The 17,648-nt window shown below is 41.8% G+C and overlaps 1 protein-coding gene across 2 annotated transcripts in view; it reads left to right on the forward strand.

The window, feature by feature from the left end:
* Nucleotides 1-4,326: 4,326 nt before the first annotated feature.
* BLVRA (biliverdin reductase A) overlaps nucleotides 4,327-17,648 on the forward strand; it is a 74,596-nt gene continuing 61,274 nt past the window's right edge. The window contains exons 1-2 of one of the 2 annotated variants that reach the window (XM_037003139.2): nucleotides 4,327-4,729; nucleotides 15,694-15,726. Coding sequence is in view for 1 of the 2 variants with exons in the window: in XM_017657463.3 (XP_017512952.1) it covers nucleotides 15,715-15,726 (12 nt within the window). In the remaining variant the exon portion in view is untranslated. The remainder of the gene's footprint in view (nucleotides 4,730-15,693; nucleotides 15,727-17,648) is intronic. The other variant, XM_017657463.3, reaches the window with a different exon arrangement.

Consider the following 17,648-nt stretch of genomic DNA (forward strand, 5'->3'; position numbering starts at 1 on the left):
ATTTGAGCAGACAGAAGAAAGAATTAGCAAACTTGAAGATAGGATAATGAAAATTATCAAGTATGAAGAACAGAAAGAAAAAAGATTGAAGAAAAGTAAACGGTCCAAGGGACCTATGGGAAATCATCAAACAGAAAAATACATGCATCCTGGGAATACCACAAGGAGAATAGAGAGGATACTGAATAGAGAATAGAGAAAATATCTGAAGAACTTCTGGCTGAATACTTCCCAAATTTAATAAAAGATATGAACATATATTTCCATAAGCTCAATGAACTCCAAGATGAACTCAAAGATCCCCACACCAAGACACATTATAATCAAACTTTCAAAAGGCAAAGACAAAGAGAATCTAGAAAGAAGCAACAGAGAGTGAATCTTCACATACAGGGATCCTCAATAAGATTATCAGCAGATTTATCACCAGAAACTTTGGGGGCCAGAAGACAGTAGATGAACATATTCAATGTATTAAAAAAAATAAACCAAAAATACTGTAACTGGCAAATCTGCCCTTCAAAAGTGAGGAGAAACTAAGACATTTTCAGGTAAACAAAAGCTTATCTTTTGTTTAGACAAAAAGAGAGAGTTTTATGACCACTAGACATGGCCAGCAAAAATGCTCAAGGGTGTCCTTCAGGGTGAAATGAAAGGATACTAGAGAGTAACTTGAAGATGTATGGAGAAATAAAGATATCAATAAGATAAATACAGGAAAAATTATAAAAGTTAGTGTTAATATAACATGATTTAATTCAATTAATTGATTTCTGGATGATTTAAGAGTCTACTACAGTTAAAGAAAAAAAGATTATTAGTGTAATAGCTAATATTACTGTAACTTCAATTTGTAACTCCAAATCTTATTTTCTACATAATTTGGAAGACTGATTCATTTAAAAGAATTATTTGTTTCTATTTTATGTCAATGTATAAAGATGTAATTTTGTGACATCACAACCAAAAGGGGTGGGGACAGAAATATACAATAACATAGTTTTCATGTTATGGAAGTTAAGTTAGTATAAATTCAAGTTAGAGTGGTATAATTTTAGGATGCTAAATGCAATTCCTATGGTAACCATAAAGAAAATATCTATAGAATATACACAAAAGAAATAAGAAAGGAATTTGAACATTTCACTATAAAAAATTAACCAGAGAAAAAGGAAGACAGCAATTCAGGAAATGAGTGGCAGAAAAGTTATAAGGCAACTGAAAAGAAAGCAAATAGTACAACAAAAGTAAGTCCCTCCTATTAGTGCTTACTTTAAATTTAAATTGTTTAAACTATCTGATCAAAAGGTAGAGATAGGCAGAATGGATAAAACATATGATACAACTACATGCTGTCTACAAGAGACCCACTTGAGATCCAAACACACAAACAGATTGAAAGTGAAAGAATGGAAAAACATATTTCATGCAAGTAGTAACCAAAAGAAAGCAGAGGTGACTGTAATAATATCAGACAAAATAGACTTTAAATAAAAAAATTTGAGGCAAGAAGGAAATTTTATATTAATAAAAGGTTCAATACAGCAAGAAATATAACATAAATATTTATACATCTAATGATAGATCATCAAATACATGAAATAAAAACTGACAGAATTGAAGGGAGAAAGAGACAGTTCTACAAAAACAGTTGAAGACTTTAACACTTCACTCACAATAATGGATAGAACAACTAGACAGAATATAAGTAAGGAAATAGAGGACTTTAACAACACAGTAAACCAACTAGATCTTATAGATATACAAAGAACATTTTACTCAGCAACAGTAGAATACACATCTTTCTAAAGTGTATATTGGACATTTTTCAGGAAGACTGTATGTTAGGCCACAAATTGAGTCTCAATAGATTTAAAAAAATGGACATCATACAGAATATCTTCTCTGACAACAATATGATAAAATTAGAAACCAATAACAAAAGGAAAACTGGAATAGTCACAAAATTACGGAAATTAAACAATACATGTTTAACTATCCATTGACTCAAAGAAGAAAATACAAGGGGAATTAGAAAATACTTAGAGATGAATGAAAACAAAACGACATGGTCCCCTCCTTTGGGTGGTATGCTAGGTGTTGATGGCCTGGGGCTGGCCAAATTCAGGTCTGCCTTATCTGTGGAAACTTCTTACTGGGAAGCCCATCTTTCTGACCAAAGTTTTGTCCCTTGGGGAGCTGGTCACACAGAATGATTCTTTTTTGCAAAACACATTGTCTATCCCCTCACCCCTGGCATAGACATAGTCTTGTTCTCCTCACCCCATCTAAGCAGTTCCCTCCCTGTCCATGACAGTAGTGTGCAACCTTGCCCAGCTGGCCACTCCTGAACTCCCTGTACATAGTCTCAGTAAGCCCTCATGTCTTGTACTCTGTCTTCAAGGATTTTCTTAGGTCTCTCGAGCCCTTTCCCATTTCAACTAACTTACTTGGGCATGCAATTGGACTTGAAATCACACACAGACATTTTCACAAATGAAATAGAACAGAGAGCCCAGAAATAAACCCTTGAATATATGGTCAAGTGATTTTTGACAAGGAGTCTATTTGATGGCAAAAGGACGGCCTGTTCAACAACTGGTGCTGGGAAATTGGATATCCACCTGCAAAAGAATGAAATTGGACCCTTAACTAACACCGTATGCAAGAGAAAAAAAAAAACCTCAAAATGAAGCAAAAACCTACATGTAAGACCTAAAACAATAAACTAGAAGATAAAACAAAGGAGAAAAGTTTCATAACAATGGACAATGATTTATTGGATATGACACCAAAGGCACAGGTAACAAGGAAAAATAGACAAATCAGATTTCATAAAAATTTAAAAATTTTGTGCATCAAAAGACACTATCAACAGAGTAAAAAGGCAACTCACAAAATGAGAGAAAATATTTGCATATCATATATCTGATAAAGGATTAATATACAGAATGTACAAAGAACTCCAAAAACTCACAATACAAAAAAAGTGTGATTCAAAAATGGGCAGAGGACTTGAATAGCTATTTCTCTAAGAAGAGATATGAATGGCCACAAAGTACATTTAAAGACGTTCAACATCACTAATAGGGAAATGCAAATCAAAACCACAATGAAACACTACCTCAATCCCTTAGAATGGCTACTGAATGTTTGCAAGGACATGGAGAAACCGGAACCCCCATGACTATTGGAAATGTAAAATAGTAGTCATTATGGAAAATACTATGGTGGTTCGTAATAAAGTATATTTACCATAAAATCTAGCAATTCCGTTTCTGGGTATATACCTAAAAGAATTGAAAGCAGGGTCTTAAAGAAGTATTTGTACACCCATGTTCATAACAGCATTGTTCACAATAGGTAAACCATGGAAGCAACTCAAGTGTTCATCAACGGGTGGATAAATAAAATGTGATATGTGTATATATATATATATATATATATATATATATATATATATATATATATAATAGAATATTGTTCAGCCCTAAAAAGTAAGGAAATTGTGCAATATGTTAAAACATGGATGAACCTCCAGAATATTACACTAAATAAGCCAGTCACAAAAAGACATATACTATACAAATCCATTTATGTGAGGTAATTAGATTAGTCAAATCACAAAGACAAAGTAAAATGGTGGTTGCCAGGTGCTGGGAATATTGGGGAGTTCCTGTTTACTGAGTATAGAGTTTCAGTTTCAGAAGACTTAAGAGTTAATGGCGATGCGTGGTGGTGATCATTGCACAACTGATGTGATACTGAGCTTACAGTTAAAAATGGTAAATTTTGCTTTGTGTATTTTCACACACACACACACACACACACACACCATTCCCCCTCCCCCACCAAAATCAACTTTGCCAGCCCATTCAGTCAGGACCTTTGTGTATTTTCACACACACACACACACACCATTCCCCCTTCCCCACCAAAATCAACTTTGCCAGCCCATTCAGTCAGGACACACACACACACACACACACACACACACACACACACACACACACCATTCCCCCTCCCCCACCAAAATCAACTTTGCCAGCCCATTCAGTCAGGACACGCGCGCGCGCACACACACACACACACAATTCCCCCTCCCCCACCAAAATGAACTACACACACACACACACACACACACACACACACACACCATTCCCCCTCCCCCACCAAAATGAACTACACACACACACACACACACACACCATTCCCCCTCCCCCACCAAAATGAACTTTGCCAGCCCATTCAGTCAGGACCCAAGAGCACCCAGCGGGTTCTGCGCAGTGGGAGCGCGGCGGGGGACAGGGTTGGGACGCCCCCAGCCCCCCGGCCGAGCACGCAGTGAGAGGCCGGGGGCGCCTCTACAGGTCCCACAGCCGGGCCTAAGGACTCCTCTGCTCCTGCTGGAGAGTGCCCTCTGCCCACTTGCGCCGCGGAGCAGGGCGCAGGGAATCCGGAAGGGCCAGGGCTGGGGCCAAGGGCCCAGGCGCGTTCTCAGCCAGCCCTGCGGGCAGAGCGGGGCGGGCCTTCCCAGGAGGAGACCGGAGGCGGGGACCCCAGCCCCTGCTCCTCACAGCCGCCCCGCTCCGTCCGCGGCCCTCTCCCCGCCCCGCGCGCCCTCGCGTCCTGCCGCCCCACGGCCAATCCGCGCCCCGGGAGGCAGGGCGGCGGCGGCGGCGGGGCACAGAGGCTGCGCGGAGAGCTCGAGCTTTGTGCCCCTCGGCAGGTAAGGCGCGCGCTGGGGTTGGGGGCCGCGGCGGCTTTTGTAAAGTCCCCGGGCAGGTACTTGAAAACCAAGGCCAGCGCGCCCGGTCGGTGCGGCAGCGGCTCGAGTCCCGGCGCCGGCCACCTCGGCCCTCCGGGTTGGCAGGGCTGCCGGTCGCGAGGCTCGGCCGCGGATTCGCGGCGGGCCGTCGCGGGGAGCGGCTTTCTCACGTATGCAAAGACAGACTGCTTAGAAAATTAAACCGTATTTCATTTCAGAACTGTTTATGGTTTGGTGTTTCTGTAGACCTACGCCGGCTGGTGCTGCGCGCGTGTCCGGCGTAGTCTCGGCAGCCGGGGATGAGCTAGTGCTCCCGTCCCGGCAGCTCCAAGGCGCGCTGGGGGCCCGGCCTGGGATGGCAGGGCGCGCGGGGCTGCGGCCGGCCGCGTCGCTTCTGGCCGCACTCAACTCTTTGGAAACAGGAATAATACGCGTTTCCTAGCCATTATTGTGAAGATTGCATGAATTAAGTGCACTCTAAAAAAACAAGCTCAGCTCCCAGCAGCAACAGGGTTGTATATATTATACCCAGAATTGTAAAGGAATTAAGGCAGTTTACAACAAAATCACACAGACTAGTAACAAATACAAAATAAATGCAGCCAGATATTGGGAGCAGAGACAATGTAAGAACAGAAAATATGTCTGCGGGACAAAAAAGGAAAGTGCTGTCCAATAGAAATTTCTGAGATAGTGGAAATGTTCTACATTAAATTAATGTTTAGTTACACGTGTCTAGTGACTACCTTAAAGGACAGTGCAGGTCTGCATTGTTCCTGTAGTTGAGTTTCACATTTGTCCTGAGGAAGATAAACTTGATCAGTTACATATTCTTGTCATTTGAAATAAAGCATACTAGAGACTTCATGCATTCATTCCTCAAATATTAATGGCCGTGAGGGAAGCAGAGCCTTTCCTGAAAATCAGCTATAAAGACAGTATTCCACAGGCTTCATTATTGGAACACCCTGGTATATTGCCATGTGAAAGTCTACTCAACTGAGGAACTGGGTTGGGATGGTTGGAGTTAGTGAATATGATGTAATACATAACTTTTCCTAGATTTTGAATAACTATACAAATGTTAACCATTATAGCAGAATTTAAAATACAGAGATAAGCAAAAAGAAAGTCACTAAAATTTCCACCATTCAGACAGTTAATATTTTGATGTACACATTTCCAGACTTCTCCAATATAGCTTTTTTATTTTCCTTGGTAGGCCCCAAAGTCTCCAACTCCCTCCATGGAAGCTGAGTGCAGTCTGGGCACAAGGGTTGCGTTTACTTTTATCCTTGGACCTTTGAGGTTAGCACCTGGCCCCATCTGAGAGGGTCACCCTCTCTGTAATCCTTCCCCATACTTCAGCCAGTGGCTTGGCTTTGAGGCAGTGATCATGGGTATCTGAGAGAGCATTTCAAAGAGGACAGAGGAATAAGTCACAGATGTGGTTTATTCTGCTTGATGAGTAATCCAGAGTTTCTTAACCTTGGCACTATTGATATTTGGGGCTGGATAGCTTTGCTATGGGGGGACTGTCCTGTGCCTTAGAGGATATTTAGCGGCATTCCTCTCCCACTTCCCCTTCCCCCCATCATGACAATCAAAAATGTTGGTTGATAGCCGCTGGGTCAGCAGAAATCATTAACTGCTGACATGCTCTAAAGAGGTCATGTTTCTGTTTGCATGTGGGAGAGAGACAGATGGAAAGAGAGGCATTAGGATTCTAAGAGGAAAAAGCACAAAAATGAGAGGAATTTTTGAGAGGACTCTTTATAGAGGGGAGGGTAGTATTTCAGGGAACCAATGAGTGATGGTGAGGCACCCAGGGGAGAGCTTCATGGGACAGCAACCCCACCCTGGTCCGAAGGGGCAGGGAAGGAACTGTGTAGCAGAGCTTTGGGGTGGGCAGGAAGGAATTGGAGCACTCTAAGGAGGGCCACCCTCCAGGGCAGCCCAGCAGGACAGGGTGAGTGGCGGATAAGTACACCAGTCTCTCTCTTTCTCTTTCTCTGCCCACTGAACTCCACTGGCCAAGCAGAGGCTGAAGGGCAAAGGGGCCCAGGTAATACAGCGTGGGGAGCTCAGACAGCCTCCTAAGGGCTGGGAGATGGTGGATGGAGGGCCACCTTCAGCAAGGGATTTAATGTCTTCTGCCAATGCTGAGTGAGGGTTTTGGGGCTGTACTTCTGAAGAGATACTGTGGGAGTAAAGGAGATAGGCAAAATATATTTTTTGAAAAATAAAGGACACATACACATCTGCCATTGCTATTTTTTTTACCTCTGGCTCTGTTTCATGCAGGATTGTCAAGTTGTACTGTTTTAGCTACCACAGGATTTTGTTGTTTTTTTTCCCAGCTCTATGGAGGTATAATTGACAACAAAAATTCTAATATATATAAAGTGTCTAATGTTATGACTTGATGTACAGATAAATTTTGAAGGGATTTTCCCATCTAGTAAATTAACACATCCATCACCTCACATTACCTTTTTTGTTTTGTTTTGTATGCTTTTTCTGGTGAGAACATGTAAGTTCTACTTTCTTAGCAAATTTCAATTATACAATACAGTGTTATCAACCGCAGTCACCATGTTATACATTAGATCCTCAGGCCTTATTCATCTTACAGCTGGAAGTTTGTACCCTTTTACAATCTCTTGTTTCCCTTAACTCCCAGCTCCTGGCAACCAGTTTTCTACTTTCACTCTGTGTATGTTTAACTTTTTTTTAAGGTTCCACATATAAGTGATACCATATAGTGCTTATCTTTTCCTGTTTATTTCACTTAGCATAATGCCATCCAGGTTCATCCATTTTATCCCAAATGATAGGATTTCCTTCTTTTTTAAGGCTGAATAATATTCTATTATATATGTGAATATGTGTCACATTTACTTTTTCAAAAGTATTAAGTATAATTGGCATAATATAATAATAGTTTCAGGTGTATACCCTAATGATTCAATATTTACATATATTTAAAAATGCTCACCATATAAGTGTAGTTTGTCAACATATAAAATTATTGGAATATTATTGACTGTATTCCCCATGCTGTATCTGTTATCCCTGTGACTTATTTTTTATCTGGAAGTGGGTAGTTTTGATCTCCTTCACCTGTTTCACCTATTCTCTTATCCCCCTTCCTCTGGCAACCACCAATTTGTTCTTTGTATCTGTGAGTCTGTTTCTGGGCTTTTGTTTATTTTTTCATTTGATTTGTTTTTAAAATTCCACATGTAAGTGAAATCCCATTGTATTTGTCTTTCTCTGATTTATTTCACTTAGAATAATACTCTCCAGGTCCATCCCTGTTGTTGCAAATGGCAAGAAATCATTCTTTTTTATGGCTAAGTAATATTGCATCTTGTATATAGGTTGGTTCCATATTTTGGCTATTGCAAATGATGCTGCAATAAACATAGGAGCACATACATCTTTTCCAATTACTAATTTTGTTTTCTTCAGGTAAATTCCCAGAGTAGAATTCCTGGGTTGTATGGTATTTCTACTCTAGTTTTGTGAGAAACCTTTATATTGCTTTCCAGGATGGCTGCACCAATTTACATTCCCACCAACAGTGAAGGAGGGTTTCCTTTCCTCCACATCCTCACCAATATTTGTTATTTCTTGTCTTGTTGATGGTAGCCACTCTGACAGGTGTGAGGTAACATCTCTTTGTAATTTTGATTTGCATGTCCCTCATGATTAGTGATGTTGAGCATCTTTTTGTGTACCTGTTGGTCATCTGTATTTCTTCTTTGGATAAATCTCCCTTCAGTTCCTCTTTCCATTTAAGAATCAAACTATGTATTTTTTGGTGTTGAGATGTATGAGTTCTTCATATGTTTCGGATATTAGCCCCTTTTCAGATATATCATTTGCAAATATTTTCTCCCCATTCAGTAGGTCGCCTTTCAGTTTTGTTGATTATTTGTGCAGAAGCTTTTTAGTTTATGTAGTCCCACTTGTTTATTTTTGCTTTTGCTGCCTTTCTTTTGATGTCAAATCCAACAAATCAGTTCCAAGACCAATATGAAGGAACTTACCTCTTCTGTATTCTTCTAGGAGTATTGCAGTTTGAGATCTTATGTTCAAGTCGTTGATCCATTTGAGTTGATTTTTTTTGTCTGATGTACGATAGGAGTCCAGTTTCATTCTTTTGCATGTAGCTGTCCAGCACCATTTATTGAAGACTGTCTTTTCTCCATTGTTTGTCCTTACTTCCTTTGTTATAGATTAATTGACTGCATAGGTGGTTTATTTCTGGGCTCTCTCTTCTATTCCATTGATCTATGTATCAATTTTGATTACTGTAGCTTTGTAGTATAGCCTGAAAGTAGGGATTGTGATAACTCCAATTTTGTTCTTCTTTCTCAAGATTGCTTTGGATATTCAGGGACTTCTGTGGTGTGATTCAAATTTTAGGATTATATTTCAAATCCTGCAAAAAAAAATGCCATTGGTATTTTGATGGGGATTGCATTGACTCAATAGATTACTTTAGGCAGTGTGTATATTTTACCAATATTAATTCTTGCTATCCATGAGCATGGTATAGCTTTCCATTTATTGATTTCCTCTTTCATTCCTTTTTTTTTCCTTTTTGTCTCTCTGATTTTATTATTTCCACTGCCTTGTGTGAATACACTGATTTTATTTTATATTGATGTAGGCTGCTATTGAAACCATGTATTGAGTTTTTTGGTTCAGTTATTGTATTCTTCATCTCTGTAATCTCTGGTACTTTTTTATATTACCTATCTCTTTGTAGAAACACTTTGTTCATGCCTTGCTGTCCTATCCTTGGAAAGCATGTTTATGTTTATTATTTTGAATTCTGTTGCTTCACTTTTCTTGACCCTTTGTGTTCGTTTCTGCACATTTGATAAAACAAATACATCTTCCAGAAGATGAACTTCATCAGTCAGGCTGGTCTGAGCTCTTGTTTGTTTCTCAAACCTTTGCAATTGTTGGAGCTATCTGTTTGTTCATAGTGGCTCCCAGTGGTTGAGGGTGTGCCAAGACCCTTAGTGTCCCAAAGAGGAGACTGCAGTCAGCACCTAAATGCAGGCTTCTTAAGCTGGACACTCAGGCAACACCTGGGGAAAAGTGTCATTAAGCCTCTTCCAGGGAGAAACTGGCAGTTGGGGCATTTTTTCCTGTTCCCTCAGGTGTATAGCTGTGGGGGTAGGGAAGGGGTAGGGGATCTCCTGTGCCTATTAAGAACTGCTTCCTTAGTTGCTATAGTCCTTTGGGACTTGTGAATGCAAGCCACATTGATCTGGGGGCCTGACCCTCAGGTGACAGCCACAGGAGCTGGGATACCAGATATGTATCCAAAATCCTTCCAGGGAGATGCTGGCAACTTGCTATTATTGTTGGAGTGGGCTGGAGGGTAGAGGTTGCGGAGGTGTATACCAGCTTCCCCATTCTCTGGGGAGGACTCTAGGTAGCCCCTAGATAGGTGCTTAGGTTAGATGCTTGCCCCTTGAGCAGCAGGGTGCCTGTAAAGTATGCAGACAGACCTCTTATCAGGGAGAGACTGGAAGATGGGCCTTTCTGCCTGTTCCCTCTGCACTGTGTCCTCTTGGGAGAGGTATGGCGCGTGCTCGTGTATTCTTCAGGAGCTGTTTCTTTGCTATACTCTTTTGGGTTTTATAAACACAAGCCCCCTTGGCTTTTAGAGCTAGGTGTTTTGGGGGCCTGTACCTCTGGTTTGAGGCCTAAAAGTTGGGGTGCTAGCTTTGAGGTTCAGACCCTTCAGTCCTTAGAGAGCAGGCAGGGGTTACAGATGGTCTCCTGACTGAATGGGGTTGTACAAGGGTTTGGATTATAGCGGGAGTGTCTTAGCCTCTCCTGCTTGTTTGGATGTGGGTGTTTGCTCTTTCCTCAGATATGTAGGAGTTGGCTCAGCTAGTTTCTGGATCTCTTTCAGAGGGAATTGCTGCATGCGTAGGGGTACATTCCATGTGCCGTGTGCCTGTGGGAGGAGGGATCTCAGGAGCTCCCTGTATTACCATCTTGGTCAACTTTACTGAAGGATTTTATTAAATGCTTTTAATCCTGTATATTCCCACTCAGTTATGCTGTTTGGTATACTAAAACTATATTTGCTTGTGCCTGAATAAATAGTTGGATATTTCATATATACCTTGCACTTGTACAGAATGATTTTTCTTGTCACTTAATTGTTTTGTTTTTGAAAGTCAACACAGAAACCACATTATGATACTTGAGAGTTCAAAAGGGCCTTAAAGTTTCTCATCTGAAATCTGAGAATTTGCAGCTTCTTAAAAATTCCTCTGGAAATATGTGATAGATCTTAAACGTACACAGTGTTGTATGTCAATTACATCTCAAAGCTGGAAAAAAAATGGCATGGGAAAACAACAGGGCCACAACAGTGAAGAATGAGCTATGTTCTGTGCTGAGACAAAAATGATATGGAGTTAGCATTAAAATCATGAACAGCAGTTTGTGAATTCTTGCTTGTAAAAATCTTGAATTATCTACTATGGAAAGAGAAGATGTTCTCTCTAGAGATCTTTAAAAGTTTTAAAAGTGTTAGAAAGGAAAGTTACCCCTGCAGATTTTACCCCCACATCTGCTCCTTTGCCCCTGCCCTTGTCAGTAACACTGTGCTCAGCTCTTCCAGCAGTTCATGGTTTCCTATTGCATTTGGCCAGAAGAACTAGTCTTTTGGCAACAGGGGACCAAGGTGATGACCTGGACTTTCTGGGGGATCAATGCCTAACAGCATGTATGGGCCCCAGAATGTCCTGATGGCAACCAAATTTTGAAATTGAGTTGCTCTTTGTTGGAAATTATTTGAGTTAATATACTGCTTCTTAAAAACTTGGATATGTGCTTTCAAGTTTAAATGTAATAGATGTTTATTTCTTAGTCATAGTACTTTAACTCCTGTTACTCTCACTTCTCTCCTATGTATCACATTTTCTTTCAATAAAAGGTAGAAACATTCAAAGTGGCAATGAGGAACAGGAGGGATGTAGAGCAGGTGGGAGGGGCTAGGAAGGTGGGCTGGGGACAAGATGGGCTTTTGTTCAGGGACAGTGCCAGGGAAAGCTCTACCTGCTCAGCACTTTGTGCCTGTGGCCTCGATGGCAGCAGCTTTACCAGATGTGGTAACCTGAGCCTGTCCTAGTTTACTTGTGTCTGTGCCCCCTGAGAGAACCAGAAGAGACACTAATGACCTCATTAACCAAGCCAAACACCAGGGAAGCTAAACCAAAGGAGAACAAAAAAAATAGAAGTAAAGTGGGTTAGAATTATAGCATGTCAGCACTGAAAGAGGGAGCAGAGAGGTCATTTAAGTTTGTCTAAGTTCATCTGCCCCCTCTTTCTTGTCAAGGAGCAGAAACAAAGGCACTGAAAGGCCTTGTGCCCAGCCGCAGATGGACAGGTAGTGGGTGCCGAAGCCAAGTCTCCAATTCTGGTCTGTGTAGTTACAGGCAGGCTCTTACCTGGCAGAAAACAGGTTGTCTGTGTGTACTTGTGTGCATGGGGTCAAAACTCAAACTGCAATTCTGTTTAGTAGATTATGGGGGAAGGAGAAAGCTACTTTAAATTGCTTTAAGCAAGTTATTTATGCAACAGTGTTTTTCTCTAACTTTGAGTGAACCACTGCAGCCTGAGCTGTTCATCTTTATGTAGTAATTCAGGGGCTAACTTGAGATTCTTCTTCTTTTTTTTTTATTTTCTAAATGGTTGCTCCTGGAGAGGCAAACCATATATTACTGGATGGCAACACCTATTACTGCACCCTAACTGAATGTGTAAATTTGATGCAATCATAGGCACAGTCCTAGTGGAATTCTTTTGTAACTTGACAGAGATGCTCTAAAATTAACTTGGAGGTCTGAGCAAGCAAGACTAGATAAGAATACTGAACAAGTTAATGAGAGAACTTGAGCTACCAGATATCAAAACGTTGTAAAACCACAATCATGTAAACAATATATTATAGGCATGGGAATAGAGGTTGATGACACAGCAGAGGAAATGAAGAAAAGAATAACCATATTCATAAGAACTTACATATGAATCATTAGGGGAAAGGATAAAATGCTCAATAAATGATTTGGGACTAACTCAGCTCTTTGGAGAAAAGTACGGAGTCTTATCTCATGCCATATACCAATAGATTGACTAAAAGTAAGAATTGTAAATAAAAGAAAATTAAAAATCCAAAAGAAGTAAAAATGCCTGTATTTCTAAACATAATACTAAAAGAAACTTGAAGCATTTTAGTGTTTGACCTTTAAATATTAAATCTTTGAAATACACAAACTTTAATCTTTTTCTTATAGGATTAGGTCTTAGACCTTGAGGAGTATATGAAAATGTAGAATAAATTTCTCCCTGGGTTCTGTTCAAACTTTACCTGGTTTTTGCGGGACAGTGGAAAAGAAAGGAGAGAGAGTCGTGTGATGGGCAAGGAGGGTGTAGAAAGGGGAAGCCAGATCTCACTGGGCCTGTGGTTGCTGCCTCTTCTCACAGTGACATATTATAAGGGAAGTTGAAAGCTAGTGGGGAAAGAGCATGGAAAGAATCTGGTTAAATATACTCACATACCCCAGTTAAATGTGCTTTATAAATGATTATGCGATTCATCCTGCTGGTAGACCACTGATGTCTAGTGTGGTAGGATTTCTAGGTGGGATTCTTTCACATACACACACATGCATCTCTCCAAATCATTTTTATTTGTTTTGTTTTGCTTTCCCCAGATTCCGTGGGGAAGCAGCAAAGTTTGTAAGTAATGTTTTATAAACAAACATTTTGTAGGAAGTTCTCCTAGAAGTCATCATTAGGAAGGGAAGGCAAGTAATAGTAATGCTTCTATAAGGCTAGAAGGATCAGAGCAGTTTAATGATTTCTCCTGGGCTGGAGACAGAAACAGGAAGCCGTGGAATTGCTAGGTTGCGTGCATTAGGAAGTTTAACAGGTGTTGGTAAACTGACCTCCATAGAGATGATACCCATCTGTAGTTCCCTAATAATGTCAGTGCATTATTCCCCACACTTTGACCAGCACACTATAGTGAACATTTTGATCTCTGTCAGTCTGATAGAGCATTATGATGAAACCATTATTTGCATTCTGCGATTATGACTGAAGTTGAACATTATTCCTCTTCTGGGAATCTGAGAGCATTTTAGAGCTGGAATAGACCTTAGAGATAAATTCCATCCATTCAGCCTGCAGATAAACCTGTTTGGCCATGGTCACCTGGCTAGTCCATGACTGAAGCAGGATCGAACACAAGATCTCCTATTTATTGTAAAAACTGAGTGACTGTAGAATCTGGAAAGGTCTCTGGAGCACTCTGGAGTTTGGCTCTAGAATCAGCAGTTCCACTGGAAATCACAGAGCAATGCTAGAACTCATTGCCTGCAGGGGAAAGTGCTTTTGCCCTCCCTGACCTTCAGGTACCTCGTCTGTAAAATGGAATTAATATTAAATTTTTTGCCAAGGTTTCAAGGATTAGCAGTAATGTATATAAAGTAGCTGACCATTATCACAACCACTGCTAACCGTCCTAGTGACCCTTCTGAGATATTTTATGCATAAGAAGACATCACACCCATACTGACTCCCTGATGTGTGCTGGCCAGGTTGGATCAGGAGACACAATCTCAAAGCAGGAAGGAGTGGGAAGAGAGAGGGAGGGGAACTACTGAAAAATGAGCTATTTCCAACACCAGTCTAGATGATCATCCCAAGTGTTCAGAGGACTGTTGAGAGTTCTATTTCAGTGTTACTGTTCATGGTTACATCACTGCGTTTAATCCTTCTGATATTTTGAAAGAGCGAAGATGAGATGCAGGGCTGCAGTCACAGCCTCACCAGGGGCTGTGGGGGGGCCCTCGTTCCTCTCCTCAAATTCGTTTGCTTTGGCTTCTTGGACATCCCACCCAGCTGGAAGGATCGGAGAGGCACCTTTAGTCCTTTTTGTCCCCTCTAGTTATCTACTGACCTTGTCATGGCCTGCGCAGGTCTTAGTTGAAATAAAGTGGCAGTTCTCAGAGCTCTGATAAATGAGTGAGAAAGTTAATTCTTTTGGGTCTCTCGTTCCTCTCCCAGTTTTCATGTTTCCTCATGTGCGGCTGTCTGGCCATCTGCATACCATCTCTTGAATGCCTATTGAAAGTATAGATTCTTACTTCCCCTCCTATAGACTTTCTGAATCAGGATTTCTGGGAGGGAGGCACCCAGGAATATACATTTTCAGCAAGCAGTCCTAGAAGTATTGAAGTTAGAACACCGATTCTGTACTAGTTCCTTCTTTCTTTCCTTCTTCTCTCTTCTGTTTCCTCTGATCTTCCCTTTGTCCTTCCTCATTTCTTCTGACTCATGCTGGCTTATTTGCTGACTCCTTCCTCTGTGGTGCAAAGGGTTCAGAGTAGCCTGTTGAACTGTTATTGTAACAGAATAAATTTAAGTCCTCTGGAAATTCAGCTAGGAGGAAAAGAAATGAATACATATTTCTTACTGCCTTGCCTGTCCCCATAAAAGGCAGATCTGAAACTATCCTCTCCAAGCATCAGCTTTGGGAAATGCTTCATTCTTTCAAGTACACAGAGGTATCACCTATACAGCTACTCTTCTGGTGTAGGAGATGGACCTTGGGGGTTGGAAATGCGCTTCTTTAGAGAAAACATTACTAGTGAGACATACAGGGGAGCAGCTACAGCCAGCCTCATAATCAGACACTGGCCTGGGTCCCCTTACCTGCCGGGCTCAAGGTGATAAAGGCATTTGGGGAAGACGGGGCCAGTGGGGCCAACTGGACAGGAAGTAATTGGGGAGGAAGGGGGTGGCAAAGAGGAGTGTCTGTGTGGAGTTTGGGGTGGGTGCCACCAGGTCCTGAACCTCTGCTTTTGTCTTCACAGCCACTGCAGGAGGAGACCAAGATGAATGCAGAGGTGAGTTCTTAAAGAGGAGCAGTTTAAGGAATGCTTTCTGTCCAGTGTTCCCCGTCTCTCCTCCGCAGAGTGTCTTTTCTCTCTACAGAGCTTTCAGGACCATTGGCACAAACTTGAAAGTGTTTCCCCTTCAACCTGCCAACGTGCTCATGGCTCCAGGTGATATGGGAAATATTAGGCCCCTCTGTGTTCTTACCTTGTGTCCGTCCAGCTTCAGTTAGGTTAGAACTTATCTACTACAGTTAATCCTGAAACAACGCTCCTGGGCTGGGGGTGGGGTGGACAGCGTGGGGTGGAGGGTGTTGTGCCCAGCACTCTGCCTGGGGTTATTCTGGGGTCCCATACGTCTGCTTACTAGGACCTTTCTCTGTGTTGTCTCCTTGGTACTCTTGCTCCCATGGTACCTGTTCTTTGATCCAATGAGATGTCTAGTCTTTTTGTCCCTTTGTTTTTTCCTGCTTTCATGCCCTTCCATGTCCAGCGAAGACAATGGGGTCCATCTCCACTGCTCTTGTGCTGATGCTCCCAACTCCTTTTCCTCTTGTCCTGTTGACGCACTGTGGTGACCCCAGAGGCTGCCCCGACAGGATGGTGATTTTGGGTGAATGGCTCAGTTTCAGGCTTACGTGCATCTGGCAAACCCTCATATGGGTGCTCAGTGCTGCCTGCCAGGCCCTCTGCATGGCCCGGGCAGCTCTCCTTCCTATGCCCTGAACAACCAGGGCCCAGCCTCACCTCACTCTTAGCATCTGGATCACCTTTTACTTTACATAGAAAAATTGGAACCATCAGATATCATCTGTCTCAATTCCTGCCTCTCACATTTCTTGTTCCTCTTGTCACAGTGGAAGGATGTTTGTCGGTGAGAGAGCTCCAGGCTTCGAGTATAGGAAAACCCAACTTAAAGTGTTCTTTATCCTGAAAGTCCAGATGGAGAGCACGCTTCAGGGTTGCCTGATCTGGTGGCTCAGTGGTCTCCTCGAGGACCCAGGATCTTTTCATCTCTCTGTTGTCCATCAAAGTGTTGCGTTATCTTGTGGATAGTTCCTCTTATGGCTCTAGGATGACTGTCCGCAGCAGTTAGGGTTATATGCTTCCTCATTCACTTTGAGCAGGAGAAAGATGGCTTTCTGCAGCTCTCCCACATGAGGGGAATACTCTTTTTTTTGCAGCAACATCAAATGCCTCTTTAGGTCTTATTGGCCAGAATCGGGTCACATGCCCATTTCTGGATCAATTACCGTATTAGAGGAGCCTGGATTTTTCCAGTTGGCTTAGACTAAGTAGGCCCTTCCTGGAGCAGCATCCCGCTCTACTCCTGGGCTGGACATAGGAAGAAGAAAGGGAAATGGATGTTGGAAAAGGACCAGTTGCATCCAGTCCAAGATGTTTCTGGTAAAAATGTACCCCTCTCCATATGGAACTACAAACTCTGTTGCCTGTTCAGACCTTGCACTGCCTCCCTGGTTGTTATCTCCTTTACCAGCTGCCTTTTAACCTCATTTCTTTCCGTTCTTTCTCATGAATACTTCAAAATGCTTTAGTTTTTACTTTCATCAGGACAAAACAACACATGATATCTGGTCAAGCTACTGTAATCTTTTCTAACTCCTTTCAAAGGGAGGCTTCTTGAAAGAATTCTCTGCAGGTAATTTCTGCATTTTTACCTCTCTCCAGGTCACTGTCAAAAGTCATTTCTGCTCCATGAAAAGTTTTCTCAGTGCTTTCTCTCTGAAAGTTGTACCTCCCTTTGAGAATTCCTATTGCCCTTCACTTCCTTCCTCCTTTCTTTTTTTGTTACTTACCATTCCCTGACTTGGAGTCTGTGTGCCTTGTTCACTTTAGTTTCCCCCCAGCATCTGACATGATGCCTCATCCATAATTTGTGCTCACTAAATGTCAGTTAACTAAATGACAGGTTG

The sequence above is a fragment of the Manis javanica genome, chromosome 6 (genome assembly GCF_040802235.1).
Source record: "Manis javanica isolate MJ-LG chromosome 6, MJ_LKY, whole genome shotgun sequence".
Taxonomy (NCBI): Eukaryota; Metazoa; Chordata; class Mammalia; order Pholidota; family Manidae; genus Manis; species Manis javanica.